The following is a 15962-nucleotide window of genomic DNA, read 5'->3' as shown; positions in this document are numbered from 1 at the left end:
CTGCACCTTGTTGTCTCGGATTCTCCAGCATCTGCAGTTCCTACTATAACTGACTTAATGCCCTGTGATTTCAAAACAAAATCTTTAACCATCTGTGGCTTCTCAGAAATAAATCAAAGTATATTTTAGAATAAATATTTCTTTTTCCTGTTGGCCATGTGACTTTTCGTTCTCCTACAGACTCCTTGGATACTTCTGCACTGCTTCAACAATGCTAGGGATGAACAGCAAGCATCACAATAGAAATCAATCCCATTTTCAAATGCCCACTTCCTATTGGAGTGGCTGGATAGTGTCAAAAGGCCAAAATCCCAGCCAATTTTTTTTCCCTCTAGTCCAGGAGAGTAAAGATTAATTGAATGACCATAATGACAAGACTGCACAAAAACAAATAACTCCAGATTAAGCCAAACTCTAAATCTGGGATATCACAGCCAGGCAGCTGTGGTTCAGTATAATTTCTAACTACTCTGCTCAGAAGGTTGTGGATTCAAGTCTCCTCCAGAGACGCAAGCATCCATTTCTAGGCTAACACACTCGGAGGGAATGCCGCAATGGATCAAATGAATTTCTGGGTTAATACATACTCTCAACCATCAGCACTAAAATGCAATTATTAGGTCATTATCTTCGTTCTCTTTATGGAACATTGCTGAATGTCAATTGGCTCCCATGTTTGCTACATTTCAGCAGTGACTGAACATGTACAATTGTAAAATACTTTGGGGAATGCCCCAAAAAGGTTCTGCAGAAAGACAATTCTTTCTTTTTTTTTTTAAAACAAATCTTAATCAGTTAATGTCTTGACAGAAGGTTTAGTTATGTGCTTCAGCAGTTATAAGGGACGATCCCCGTGTTTTCTTCACTTTATAGCAGAATAATTGGATTAGGCAATGAACTCACTAAACAGAGACACAGGGTTAACATTAAAATTACAGCTATGCAGCAGATGTGGAGTAGTTTTCTCCCCCATTTAATTTACTGTCCATACAACATGTGAATTATTTCCACAATAAAAGACATTTGTCTTCAAGCATCATTAAGAGCTACTCTATTAGAACTAGCATTGGTTTTGACAGCAAAAATGCAGTCAAACTGAAAGTTCACATCATGTTGAATGCTTTAGTTCATTGCAATTATTTGGTTTGTCATTGGATACAACCGTTTATCCACAGCTCAAAAAGCAATGAACCATTGGCTTTGGCTTGTAATTGGAATTAAATAGTGTTCAGCAAATACAGTTCAAGCAGGGCTTTCACCCGTTTAAAAATGTGCAGGATTCACAAAGGAAACAAGTCGTGCATGAGCAGGTCAGTCAGTTCCAGTTTTACATCTCATTTTCTCACAAGGTTATATATTGATCACAGCTAATCCACTTAGGGGTGTGTCAAGCTGGTACAGGACAAGTGGGTAACTAAAACAACGCTCAGAAGATTTCATTACATCTTTCATATTTTCTGATTGCCAGTTCAAAGGCAGCTGAAAGCAGATGCTTGGATTAGCCATTCAGAGAGGGGTATGGGAAAAGTTGGAGGTAAAAGGAAAATTTAAAGTCGTAGGTACAGGGATGAATAAACGAAAGCTCAATTTGCTGCTCGCTGCATGAATTTCAGGAAACTGAGAATACAAAACCTGACTGCGGTTACACAAAGATCAGATATGATCGCATCTTTCATAACCTCTGAGCTTCCAAACATGCATTATAGCCAATTAATTATGATTGTTATGTGGGTCGATTCATTAGCTCAATTGCACAGAGGAAATTGGCACCACCATATTTGGTATCATTGACAATTTTTCCACTGTCCCTTCCTACCAATTATTCACGTAAACACCACTACTCCAGAATGGATCCCAGTGGCATCCACTAGTTAGCTTTTTCCAAGTTAATACTGTCCATTAGCAACTTTAAAAATATCTCTCAATCTCTGTTCATCTCCATATTGGCATCTCTACTAAAACATTGTCCTATAACTAACTCAATGATATTCTCAAAGGCTCATCAAGCAAGATCTACTGTCTATAAAGTTAAACCTAAGGTATTGGTGCTCTCCTAATTGTTTCGCTGTTCTCTATTTCAAAATGCTTTCTATTGTTTTGGCCACTCCTGGTTCAAGCTCACAATTCTGCCTTTCTTCCATCTCTGTGAAACACCTCAGAATGTTTTCATAAGTTTTTGTTGTGGTCCATCCTCGTTAAGAACGACACTTTGGCGAACTACTGGAAAGTTACTTGTGTTTATGGAGCCTTGCTCGAGTGAAAGAAATTTTGCAATTCAAAATAAAATTGCTAATCTTCCCATCTACACTCAAAGTTGGGCAGTTCCAATATCCACCAGAGTGATTAGTCTTGATGCATTGTCGAGACATGGAGAACAAGCAGAAGAAATGGACATTAGATCATAGAGCACTTTGCACTCTATCAAGACTGTTATTTGGCATAAGCCAATCTCTCCTCAATAAAGAGAGACGAACGAACAAACAAACCATGGAATACACAAGGCTGTTTTGTACACAACTGGATCCAATAGAAAGAATGACGCCAGAATGGTTTACACAATGACTCATGCTAAACCTAAACTCCTTCAATGTTCAAAGTTTTAAATAAACTTTCAAAAACAATTGCATTTTAGCCATACCATTCAATTTTAACATAGGATTTTGAATTGGTCTATGGAGTTTATGAATGCAGTAACTGGGAAGAGCAAGTGTAGACAAACAGTGTCACATTTCATCTCGTTGGAATGAGATCAGTAGATAATAATCAGGACTTACTGAGAAATAACTTTCTCTGAACCTATGCACTGTTGTACAACATTGTAGTGAAGCATTTGCTTTGTAACGTGACATGAAACAATATGTCACTGTAGTTCAAATCAGGAGCTTAAAAGTTGCACTTCATTAGTTTCAAATGTGCAATCATTCATGAAAGCCTGAATTTATGAACTCATGCACAAAAATCACAACTATAATTGGTAGCACCACAAAGACATTACATTTGCAATCGTGTGAATGAGGAACAAAGCCAGAAATTGTTGGCAAAATTCAGCAGGTCTGGTGGTATTTGTGGGAAGAAAACAGAGTTAATGTTTCGAGTCTCATGACTCCTCATTAGACTTGCTGAGTTTTGGCAGAAATTTTTATTTTAGTTTTAAATCTCCAGCATCTGCAGTTCTTTGTTTTATTCATGTGAATGAGCAGCCTTTCATAGAATCGTAGAAACCCTACAGTGTGGAAAGAGGCCAATCAGCCCACTGAGTCCATACCAACCCTCCGAAGAGCATCCCTCCTGGACCCATCCCCCTGTCCTATCCTTGGGACCCTGCATTTCCCATGGCTAGTCCACCTAGCCTGCACATCCCTGGACATGATGGGCAATTTCCCATGGCCAATCCACCTAACCAGGACATCTCTGGATGGTGGGAGGAAACCGGAGCACCCGGAGGAAACCCACGCAGACACAGGGGAGAGTGTTTATGTGGAGTTTGCACAATTGCCTGAGGCTGGAATCAAACCCAGGTTCCTGGTGCTGTGAGGCAATTGTGCTCACCACTCAGCCACCTTTGCTCTCCAATTCTTTGCCAATTCATTTGATATTCACTATATTATGGTGTCTTGTACGGTGCCTTTAACAGGCACAGTCTGTTTTGCAATTTTGAGGAAGTTTCCAAAATCAGGGAAGCATAGGATAGCATAGCTGATTACAGGGTTAAGTGTGGGATCTTTTCTTGATAAAGTTTTGAAAACTGGGGAAGACAGCATCTGAAGACAGGTCATAGAATTTACAGTAATTCAGTACAGAATTGCAGGGAGAGGGAACTTCAGGGTACGGAGACTAAAGCAGGAATGACAGGAAAAATAAGGAAGTTATGACAATATGTATGTAGTACTTCAATGTACATCCTGTTTGGAAAAGGAGGTAGCTAAGCCCAGATTCATTTTGATTAGCTAAGCAAATTAAGATTCAATGTTATTTATCATCTCAGTCAAATTCCAGATCAATAGCTTCATGCTTTACAGTCAGTGTTCAACTTACCACTCCTTGCAGTGCTGGGGGTATTAGTCCACAGTACACAGGAATAAACGCACTGCATATACAGGCCTGCAAAACAGATCAGGAGCTTTTTATGTGAACTGCCAGTGATGCAATTGTTATGGCTGTACAAAAATAACACAGTGTTATCATCTTCAGGAAGTCTAGGGGATTTGGTAGAATGGGACAGTTCATTGACTGGTGGAAAGTAGAGGACAGAAAATGTTTTTCTTTGAAAAGAAACCAGATTTTGGCTTCTGCCACACAGACGTGAGAAGGTCTTTGTTCCCTTAATTGCATGAAATAGATGTGGAGGTGCCAGTGTTGAACCGGAGTGGACAAGGTCAGAAATCACACAACACCAGGTTAGAGTGCAACAGGTTTATTTGAAATCACAAGCTTTCGGAGTGCTGCTTCTTTGAGATGAAGTCACACTTCACCTGATGAAGGGGCAGCACCTTGAAAGCTTGTGATTCAGATAAATCTGTTGGACTGGTGTAGGCATGACAGAGTTTGAAGTACAAAAATAGTGGAGGCCCTAGAGATTATATTCTGTTCCCACCCATCTGGAACAGAAACAGCGATGCATTTTGACTCACCTGGACGAGCTCCTCCTTATTGTTGAAAACTGTCACCAGAACATTCTCGCCATCAGAGACACGGGTCAACGAAATGCCCAGTCGACCTGTTGCCAGCTCGTGTGCATTGTCTGGAAGTCCTTTGTAAAGCCGGCTACGGATGATCTTTGTCAAGTTAAAGGAAGGGTGGAGTGGACCCAGAAACCTTTTGCGTGCTTCTTTGGAAACATCAATGACATTTGCGCCACATTCTCCTGCCGATTAAAAGTTTAGAAAGCATGAATGTACTGTATCTTTCCCATAAGCTTTTCCATGTGCCATGTTAAGAGCTCTTAACCTGCAGCCTATTTCTAAAGATAATTTCCCAAAACCAGTTGTTAGCTGAGCGTAACAGGATAGTGGTCATATGCAATCAGCACATAAAAGGGAAAATTAATTCAGCAGACACTGCTACAAACCTGGATTTTGTGACGCTTGCTGGACATGCATTTTTACAGGCATTAGGAAAGAAAAAGAATTGGACACAACCATGAAGCTATTCAAGGTCAAAGTAGCTCATTTGACAAAAATAGTGAATCTTCATCTTGAAAACCAGGTCATTTTCATGGGAGAATCTACCCTTTTACAGCCGTACCAGCAAACTGGGGACTTCTTAAGATTATCCTCTCACTCATGCACACATACGCATAGTGCAAGTCCATAAAAAGTTTCTCAACATTAAGCAAAGTTACAAGTAGAAACAATGAGCACAATTCAACTTAAATTCCACATTCAAACTTTACACTGGCAGCTGCATGAATGCAATTGTTTAACGAGAGAATGAAACAGAAGATAAAAGCTTTATTTAAATATCTGACCCAACATTACTTGTCACAGCAGCAGCAATATTAAATTTATGCCCGTTTCAACATCAGCCACAAAAGAAACGAACAATGGAAACTCATTTACCTTTCTCAGGTGGGTCTGGTTTAGAAATGCCAGATGGCAAAATGTTTCATTGAAAGCATTTTTTTTCTCTCTGTAAATAAGAAGCTAATTAATTCCTCAGAACAGTTTCTCTGAAAATGCATTTGGGTCCACCATGAGAATTTCCATTTGCCTTGAACACTTCAACATTTATCCAAGACCAATGGGATACACAGGGCTTAATTTTAATAAGCAGGATGAGACTGCAGAGTGAGGACATTTCCTGGCTCCACCCCATTGCCCTTTTGTAAAACAACGGTGCCTTCACTGGATTATACTACGTATTTCTAGGTGCATCCTTAATTGTAGATTCCAGCATTTTCTGATGGTTGATGTGGCCTGTGCCCCTCATTTCTTTCCATCCTTGCTTTTTTGAAGGACAATATTACCACTTAATAACTTCAAACTGCTGGCACTGCTGTAAGCAATTCTGGAAAATCATAACCAGCACATGCTCATCTCTGCAGGCACCTCTTTTAAAACCCTAGTGTTACGTATCGCTCTGTTGGATGCTGCCATATTGGTCCATTTGAGCATGCAGCATGTCACAGTGTGTGCAAATAGGCATTGCAGAGAAAATGGAGAGAAAGAACAACTCTATCACAGCAGTAGCACCTGAATGTCTGTCGTTCATCGAGAGCTTTACTACTAGATGCAGGTATTCAGGTATTTAGGATTTGTTGATTTTTTGGACTTGAACAATTTCTTCCATGCTTTTCTCTGAGCGGATATCAGAAATAGGAGCATTCTGTCTGCACCCATAACCATCAACTCTCTCTGTAGATGAAAAATTTGTCTAGCTTAGCCTTGAATATAATCAATGATCCAGTCTCCACTGTACTCTGGGTACAGAATTTCAATATTGACGGCATTCTGACGGAAGAAATTTCTCATCTTTGCCTTCAGCAGACGATGATTTAGTTTGAAACTCCTTTTGCCTCTAAATTCCCCTTTTTAATATTAAAAAGTCTAGGCTCCTCACACTTATGAGCTCCCTTGATTGACCTATTTCTGGAACGTAAATAATTGTTCAATAGGGACAGATGATATAAAAGATAAAGAAAGCTCAAAATGATGGATCTTCGCATCTCCCTCCAATTTTTTTGTTTTCCTCTCTTTGTGTTCTCCTTCAAATGTACCATGAGTCACTCAAGTGGATTACTTTATCTGGTGGCTTGGCTGTTTGGTAAATGCAATGAGTACAAATGAACTGATTCAACTCTATGCTTACATTTCCCTCTGCACAGCTAACATGGTCAACCAAGGATCACAAATCCCCAACTCAGTATGAGTTTATATGTGCCACCTTAAGGTGCAAGCTTGCATTTTACCTATAAATGCTGCAGCTTGTTAGCATATTAATGTGGTATGCAACAAGGATCTCTGTGTAATAGCGCACATTTATAATTGCAAACAGCAGTAGAAACCAAACAAAACACTTGCCCTTGATTCAGTCCCATCAACAATGCTTAAAGAACACAGGAAAAAGGCCATTTAGTAATAAATAAAATCTAGTTCTCTGGTGTTCTTTTTCTACTCTGACTCAACAAATTTGCTTGCCTGAATTCAATAAGGTACATTCAACTACGTTTTCATAGTTTTCTGCACTTTGCTTCTGTTTCCAACTCCTGTTTGGACTATTCAAAATAGGCCTGGGTGATGCTCATGATTGATTTATTGCACACATAATTCTACATGTCCCAACATAGTACGAGCTCAGTCTGAGTCTAGACACAGTTACTATATTAAATTATAAAAAACAATATAAATCCACAACCCTAGCTTAAACCTCCAGGCTTTCTGTTAATAATTTCAGGGAAGTGGTTTGAAACGTACCCAGGAGCTGGTTGTTAACATTCAGTAAAGACTGTTGCATCAATTGAGTACATTCAACAAGTGAATGCTACAGAACAATTTCAACTAAACAAGTGGACCAGCATTGGGGACCCCCATTTTTCAGCTTTGCCGCAAATCAAAAGTTTAAAAAAAAAAATTAAAGTCTCTTCATTATTAGAAAGCATTCAGCATTTGGAACAAGATGGATGAAATGATAGCAAAATGAAAATAAATGAATATGACATGATAGCCATTACAGACATAGTTGCAAAGTGAATAAGGTTGGGTTCAAAATTCAAGAGGGTTTGACATTTCAGAAGGGTGGGTGGAATATGAAAAGGAGGTGGGCTAGCTCAGTTAATAAAAGGATTAGATCAGTGCAATAGTGACAAAGAATCTTAGTTCACAAAATTCAAGATGCAGAATCAGTTTGGGTGGAGATAAGCAATAGGAAAATGAAAGAAGTTACTGTTGTGAGTATTTACAGGGCCCCCAAACAGTCAAGCAGAGTATATATCAAGAAATAGAGCAGACTTGCAAGAAAGGTGCTACAATATCATGTCTGACTTCAACCTTGGCATTGACTGGAAAAATCAAATTACCAAAGGTAGCCCAGTGGATGAGTACAAAGTCAGAAGTCACTGAACACCAGGTTACAGTCCAACAGGTTTATTTGAAATCACAAGCTTTCGGAGAGCTGCTCCTTCATTAGGTGAAGTGGAGGGAAGCGCAGAGGCACAGTATTTATAGGCAGAGAGATCATTGCAAGATAATTCCAGGTATTTAAGAGTGTCAAAAGATAGTACAAATGGTGTGAGTAGAGTGTCAACAGGCTGAATAACAAGTCTCTCTAGGTGATCAAAAGCGTCAATGACAATGGACGAATGGACACCACGTAACTATTGCCAGACAGGAATGTTCCCTCCCACATTGGGGAACACTTCAGCGGTCAAGGACATTGAGCCTCCAATCTTCGGGTAGGTATTGTCCAAGGCAGCCTTCGAGATACACAACAATGCAGAATCACTGGGCAGAAACTGATACCAAGTACCATATCCATGAAGACAGCCTAAACTGTGATCTTGGATTTGCATCGTGCTACATGTAACCCTGCCATACTGTGCTGTGTTTGTAAAATCTTCCTTACTGTTCTGTTTTGACTCTATCACCTTGATTAATTGTTATGATGTCACTACCTTAATTAGTTTGTACAGTTTTGGATTCCTTGTTACTTTTATACCTATCACGTTGTTCCAGCCATTTGGTTTGTCCCTAGCGCCATCTTATTTTCAATTTTTGTAATTATCTCTGCCTCAATTAATTGGATCATAAGTCATCCTTTCACATGCTATTCAGCCTATCGATACTCCACTCACACCATCTATACTATCTTTTGACACTCTTAATTCGCTGGAATTATCTTGCAATGTTTTCTCCACCTAAAAATTTGCTGCCTACATGCTTCCCTCCACTTCACCCGACGAAGGAGCAGTGCTCATAAAGCTTGTGATTTCAAATAAACCTGTTGGGCTATAACCTGGTGTCGTGTGACTTCTGATTTTGTCCCTCCTAGTCCAACACCGGCACCGGCACCTCCACATCATGAGTTCAAAGTGTATTTGTGACACAGAAGGTGTCAATTTAAGACTGTAACTGGTTATGTGTAATGAGATTGAATTAAAATGAAAGCTTCAGAGTAAAGGATCCTATAGCTAAAAATGATTGTAGAATTCAGTTTGATAGTGACAATAGTGGGTCCATAACTAATAATTGCCTTTAATTAAGTCTAATATACAAGATAGAGTTGGCTAAAATGTACTGGGTAAATAGGTTAAAAGGGAAGAAGGTAGAGAAATACTGGCAGACATTTAATGAGATAATTCATAAATTCTTAATGAAGATACACCAATGAAGAAGATAACTCTAAGAACATTTATACAAGATTGAAAGAAAAGGTATACAATACTACAAAGCAGAAAAAGTGCAGAAACCAGTAAAGGATAAATTGAAAAAAAAAAGAGGGAGTTTAGAGAATGAGAGAAAATTGGCAAGAAATAAAAACAAAAGTGAAAGCTTCTGCAAGTATTAAAAAAAATCATTAAAGATGATGTTCGACCCTTAGAGGATGGGACTGGGGTCTCAATAAATGGGAAGAAAGGGAACAGTATGGACTTCGAGCACATTTTCTATCTACTTTCACTGTAGAAGACACTAAAAGTATGTGAAGATTAATAGCAAAAAATCAAGGAAGGGACAAAATTAAAATAATTATTATAGAATAAGTAATGGGAAAATTAATGGAACTTAACACTGAAAAGTCCCCTGGACCTGAAGGCCTACACCATGCATATTAACCTAAAGTCTGTCATTGGGAAAATGATAGAATCTATTAGTAGAGGGATAGCAATGGGACATTATACCAGGTAGTGTAAGGATTTTCCCAATCAGCATGGTTTTGTGAAAGGGAAATTGTACTTGACAAATTTATTAGAGGATGTAAATAAGCAGGGTAGGGTAAAGAAGAACAAATGTGATGTGATAACGTTTCTAAAAGCCACTTGATAAGGCGTCACATCAAAAAGTTACAACACAAAAGAAAAGCTTATGCTATTGGGGTGTGAAAATTATCATGGATAAAAGACTTGCTCACAGATAAGAGTGCATTTGGATAAATTAGTTATTTTCACAACGGCAAATACAATTACTGGAGTGCCACGTTATCAGGACTGTGGTCTCAACTATTTACAATCTATATTAAGGATGAAAGGATCAACTATATTACACCCATTTGAGGACACCAAGTATTGGCAAAGGCATAGAGATTATTTAAGAGAGTGGACAGAAAGGCTTGAGAGAGAGACTGGGATGTTATTGGCATGCCTGACAAAGATCAGAAGATTGTGTTACAAAAAAGATATTAGAACGGACTATACCAAGAAAGAGGAAGACCAAAGAGATGGATGGATATGATCCAAGTGGATCCGTAAGTGAAGAACCTCTGGAGACAGGATACCCAGAGTCCAGAGGAAGTGGTGGCCATTGAGAACCATGACCACGCACAGTGGAAAAAGCAGCTGCAAAAAAGCATTCAAACGGATGTTAAGAAGAAATTTAATTAAGGTGTTCAAAATTAATCAGGTCTGTCATACAATAAAGAGAGAGAATCTGCTTACACTTACAGGAGAGATCACAGATTTAAAATAAAAGAAACAAAAAGAACTGCAGATGCTGGAAATAAGAAACAAAAACAGAAATTGCCAGAAAAACTCACCAGCAGATCTGGCAGCATCTACAGAGAGAAAGCAGTGTTAACGTTTCAGGTCCACTGACCCTTCCTCAGAACTGTTTCAAGTTCCAGTTCCGAGGACAGGTCACTGGACCCGAAACATTAACTCTGATTCCTCTCCACAGATGCTGCCAGACCCACTGAGTTTCTCCAGCAATTTCTGTTTTCGTTCAAGATTTAAGATGATATGATCCAAACAGAAGGAAGATGAGATCGTGTGTTTTTTTTTAAAATGCAGCAAATTAGCTAGAATTCATAGTCTGAAAGGATGGCAGAATAATAATTTTCAAATCAGAACTGGATAACTTGTTGAATACGGAACAATATTTGCAGGGTTGCGTTCAGTGAACAGAGTGGAATGATCTGAATTGTTCTATCATAGAGTCAGCACAGGCTCACAGACAAAATAGCATCACCTGTGCTACATAACTCTATTCTATATGGACCTTTCAGTAGGACCAAACAAAACAAAATATACATTAGAGAATGACAACCTGACTGTAATTTGTATTGACCGAAATCATGCCACCCATAAGACTGTAGCTGAAGAAGGAAATCAGAAATCGATTGGGAAAATAAAAAAAAAACTGCAGGCTCAACATCATAGCTAGGTTGGTAACAAGTACTTTTCTCATATCCACTAAAGCACCGTGACATGCAATTTAATTTTATTATAATCTGTTCATATTCCAGTCTGTCAACTGTCAGAACACTGTGCCTTCACTTCCTTAACATCTGATGGCAAAATTCTTCCTTTGTTTTCCACAATTTCCCCTCAGCTGCTAACAATCATTGCACAATATCCTGTTAGCTCCTTACAGCATTTTCATATTTGACTTCGGCAATCAGAACAATAGCTTAGTTCACTTGTTCAAAGCCAAAGCAACTGAGAGGAAGGTGTTCAAAACAGAATTAAAGAGACACCTTTTAGAGTTTACATGCCTAATAGATTTTCTTTTAGAGAGACTGTTTGGAGCAGAATTATTTAGGAGAGTGATTTAAATTCCCAAAGCCACGATGCAACAACGGATCAAAGTGTACACTTCAAAACTTCGAGGTTATTTGCCTGTGCAAAGCCTAGCTGACAGTAAACACAGATCTCAAAGTCTGATAGGCAGATTGCTGTGCTCTGGGCACTGTTGTAATCTGCTCCATTCACTCTTCCTCCCCTCTGTCAACAGCACCTCTCAGTTATAGAGTCATAGAGATGTATAGCACAGAAATAGACCCTTTGGTCCAACTTTTCCATGCCGACCAGATATCCTAAATCAATCTAGGTCCATTTACCAGCATTTGGCCCATATCCCTGTAAACGCTTCCTCATCATATACCCATCCCAACGCCTTTTAAAATGTTGTAATTGTACCAGCCTCCACCACTTCCTCTGGCAGCTCATTCCAGACATGCACCACCCTTTGCATGAAAAAGTTGCCCCTTAGGTCCCTTTTACATCTTTCCCCTCTCACCTTAAACCTATGCCCTCTACTTTTGGACTCCCCCACCCCAGGGAAAAGACCTTGTCTATTTACTCTATCCACGCCCCTCAGGATTTTATAAACCTCTAAGGTCACCCCTCAACCTGCAATGTTCCAGGAAAAATAGCCCCAGCCTATTTAGACTCTCCCTGTAGCTCAAACCTTCCAACTCTGGCAACATCCTTGTAAATCTTTTCTGAAGCCTATCTAGTTTCACAACATCCTTCTTATAGCATTGAGACCAGATTTGCACACAGTATTCCAAAAGTGGCTAACCAGTGTCCTGTCCAGCCACAACATAACCCCCCCAACTCTTTTACTCAATGCACTGACTAATAAAGGCAAGTGTACCAAATGCCTTCTTCACTATCCCGTCTACCTGTGACTCTACTTTCAAGGAACTATGAACCTGCATTCCAATGTCTCTTTGAGATAACAAGGTGTAGAGCTGGATGAACACAGCAGGCCAAGCAGCATCAGAGGAGCAGGAAAGCTGACGTGTCGGGCCTAGACCCTTCTTCAGAAAATCTCTTTGTTCAGCAACACTACCCAGGATCTTAGCATTAAGTGTATAAGTCCTGCCCTGATCTGCCTTTCCAAAATGCAGCACTTCACATTTATCTAAACTGCCACTGCTCAGCCCATTGGCCCATCTGATCAAAATCTCATTGTACTCTGAGGTAACATTCTTTGCTGTCCACTACACCACCAATTTTGCAAACTTACTAAGAATACCTTCTATGTTCACATCATTTATATAAATGACGAAAAGCAGTGGACCCAGCACCGATCCTTGTGGCACACCACTGGTCACGGGCCTCCAGTCTGAAAAGCAACCCTCTACCACCACCCTCTGTCTTCTACCTTCGAGCCAGTTCTGTATCCAGGTGGCTAGTTCTCCCTGTATTCCTTGTGATCTAACCTTGCTAAGCAGTTTACCATGAGGAACCTTGTTGAACACCTTACTGATCCCATATAGATCATGTCCACTGCTCTGCCCTCATTAATCTGCTTGGTTACTTCTTCAAAAATCTCAATTAAGTTAATGAGACACAATTTCCCCCACACACAAAGCCATGCTGACTATCCCTAATCAGTCTTTGCCTTTCCAAATACATGTAAATCCTGTCCCTCAGGATTCCCTCCAACAATATGTCCACCAGCGATGTCAGGCTCACAAATTCTCAAAAAGATAGAGCTAACCTGTGTAACATCAATATAAAATAAAAGAACTGCAGAGAACAACAAATACTGGAGATTAGAGCGGATCAGACAGCATCCACGGCAAGATAACGTTTCAAGTCTAGATAACTCTTCATCAGAACTGCGGATGCTGGAAATCTGAAACAAAAATAGAAACTTCTAATGAAACTCAGCAGGTCTGGCAGACTCTTTGCAAAGAAAGCAGGAGTTAACATTTCAAGTCCAGTATCTTACGTACTCTTGAAAAAGAGTCACTGGGCTCGAAATGTTAACTTCTGCTTTCTACCTGCAGACACTGCCAGACCTCTGAATTTCTCCAGTAAGTTCTGTTTTAGTCAACATCAATAGTCAGAGAAATTACAGATGTTTAAACTCAAAGATGAAATTCCTCAATCTCAAACTGGACAATAGGATTAGAAACAGCCATATATCTCTGAACGGAACCTACAGAAGTTATTTGGAGGGTACAGATACAAGGGAAATGCTGTGGATGTGATATACATGAACAAAAAGATTATGGGAAAGGATTAAGAATTAATTAAGAGTTTAGAAAAGATTAGCAGCCTGGATTAAAACAAAAGAAAAATCCCATGGATACTGAAAATATGAAATGACAACAGAAAATGTTGAAAATACTCAGTAGGTCAAGTGCTGTGGAAAGAAACAGAATTGATGTTTGTAGTCAAACATGTCTCTTGAAGAGACGTCATATCGAACCCGAAACGTTAACTCTTTTAATCAAGTTTAAAGAGAAACAAGCTTGTTACAAAAGGGGAAGGGGAAAGTAGCCATTATAAGCAGTTCTCAGAGGGATTGCTATGAATGATATTATAATTGTATTATTAAGGTTAAAAGATACAGTAGTGAAGGGCACTGATTGATTAAGTGCCTTGAGTACATTTAAAGACAGACTCCGATAATGACATTCAAATCCAATTTAATATACGAAACTGCATTTAAATATTAGGTTTTTTCTGTCCTGACGCACCGTTATTGGGCTGTCAATTAGTTAATTTATTGATCTCCTTCTCATTTGCTCAAAGGAGCAGAAAGCGAGACAGCTGCGGCACCAAATACTAGTTAAGGAGGAGGCAGACGTATGTAAAAGTCAAATTCTGTAAATAAATTTGGTCAAGTGAAACATCAACATCTGCTTTCACCATCAGGCTTTACAATGAATTAACAGCTGAAGTGGTTCCTTCTTTCTAGAAACAAAGTCCATCATCTCTGTCTGTCCCTCAGGAACCCTGATGACACATCTAACATTGTGACTGTGTGCTCTGTGCATCTGCGGCTGAGGCACAGGCAGAATCGTAACAGCTTAATATCTTAGCAGTTGCGTGCAACTTTAAGTCAAATACAAAGGACCCATACCGAAGTCACGCCAATGCAAACTCATCAACAATGTATTAAACTAAACCAATAACTTCCTGACTGCAAATGGAATTGCATCACTCTCATTTTACTGTACAACTCTGCAATAATAAGAGTCCCATGGAATCTTAGTGAATACTGTTTCACAAAGTGTTGCACGTGGAGCATGTTCCAAAGCTCAAAATACCTGGAGGGCAGCTGGTGATTCTGATCGAAAATCCCCCAGAAAAGCTCACTGACGGGTATGACCAATACAAGAGAAATCATTCCCTTACCCCACATAGAATGGAGGGAAAATAGGAGAGGCTGCTTCTCCAATCACAGGTTGGTCCTCTCCCATGTTTGCTGCTAATGGCCTCACTAATTAACCCATGCAGGAGACATAAAAGAACACTGATTGTAATTAAACACAGGCTGGAGGGCCGGTTAAAATATTTCAGCTTTGAGAGTACGCAATGGAAAAGCATTAGCCATGACTTCACTCGTCTGGATGTTGTGCTTAGGGTGATGGCTTTTTCTTTGTAGAAGTTTATGTCAGTTATTTTGACTAAAGAGCCTTCTTTAGAAGAAGTAATTCCTGTTGTCTTGTACCAACTGAAATATTGTTGAACGAAGAAATCAATGCTTTCCTTGTGTGGTGTGGTTTTTACATTTAATGGACAATTGATATTTGAGGATAGAAGATTTTGTTTGTTGAAATCTGCTTCTGCGAGATTCCAAATGCCCTATACTTCAACACAAATAGTGAAACGAATGCTACTATTTGACCGCATCACCCAGTAAAGGATTTAGCTGAAAAGTAGCTCATGGAAAGCAAAAGAAAGCCCAAAGAATAATATATTATGTGTATTCTGTGGCTTGGTACCTTTAAAAAAAATCCTAACTGGTCCAAATCATTCAGAAATATTCAATTCCGCTGTCAATTCATCAGACCTCTAAAACTTATTTTTAATCCTGCTGGTTGCAGAATCTAGCTTTGTCCAATCTAAACAGTATCCACTTGCAACAGTACAAGTTTGAAGTTAATGTAATAAATAACATGCACTAGCATCTACTGTAAATTATCACAAACTGTTTTAAATGTAGAGATAACAAGGTGTAGAGCTGGATGAACACAGCAGGCCAAGCAGCATCAGAGGAGCAGGAAAGCTGACGTTTCGGGTCGGGACCCTTCTTCAGAAATTCCTGCTCCTCTGATGCTGCTTGGCCTGC

At 39.4% G+C, this 15962-nt stretch overlaps 1 protein-coding gene across 1 annotated transcript in view; it reads right to left on the bottom strand.

Annotated features, from left to right (window-relative positions):
- LOC109926498 (patatin-like phospholipase domain-containing protein 2) overlaps positions 1–15962 on the bottom strand; it is a 52331-nt gene that overhangs the window by 27419 nt on the left and 8950 nt on the right. Inside the window, exons 2-3 of the mRNA XM_048607287.1 lie at positions 4632–4864; positions 4036–4101 (exon numbers count right to left, since the gene is read on the bottom strand). Of these exons, the coding sequence (XP_048463244.1) occupies positions 4036–4101; positions 4632–4864 (299 nt within the window). The remainder of the gene's footprint in view (positions 1–4035; positions 4102–4631; positions 4865–15962) is intronic.

This window comes from Rhincodon typus, chromosome 17, assembly GCF_021869965.1.
Source record: "Rhincodon typus isolate 14 chromosome 17, sRhiTyp1.1, whole genome shotgun sequence".
NCBI classification, from domain to species: domain Eukaryota; kingdom Metazoa; phylum Chordata; class Chondrichthyes; order Orectolobiformes; family Rhincodontidae; genus Rhincodon; species Rhincodon typus.
This window is presented reverse-complemented; position numbering and strand designations above follow the sequence as displayed.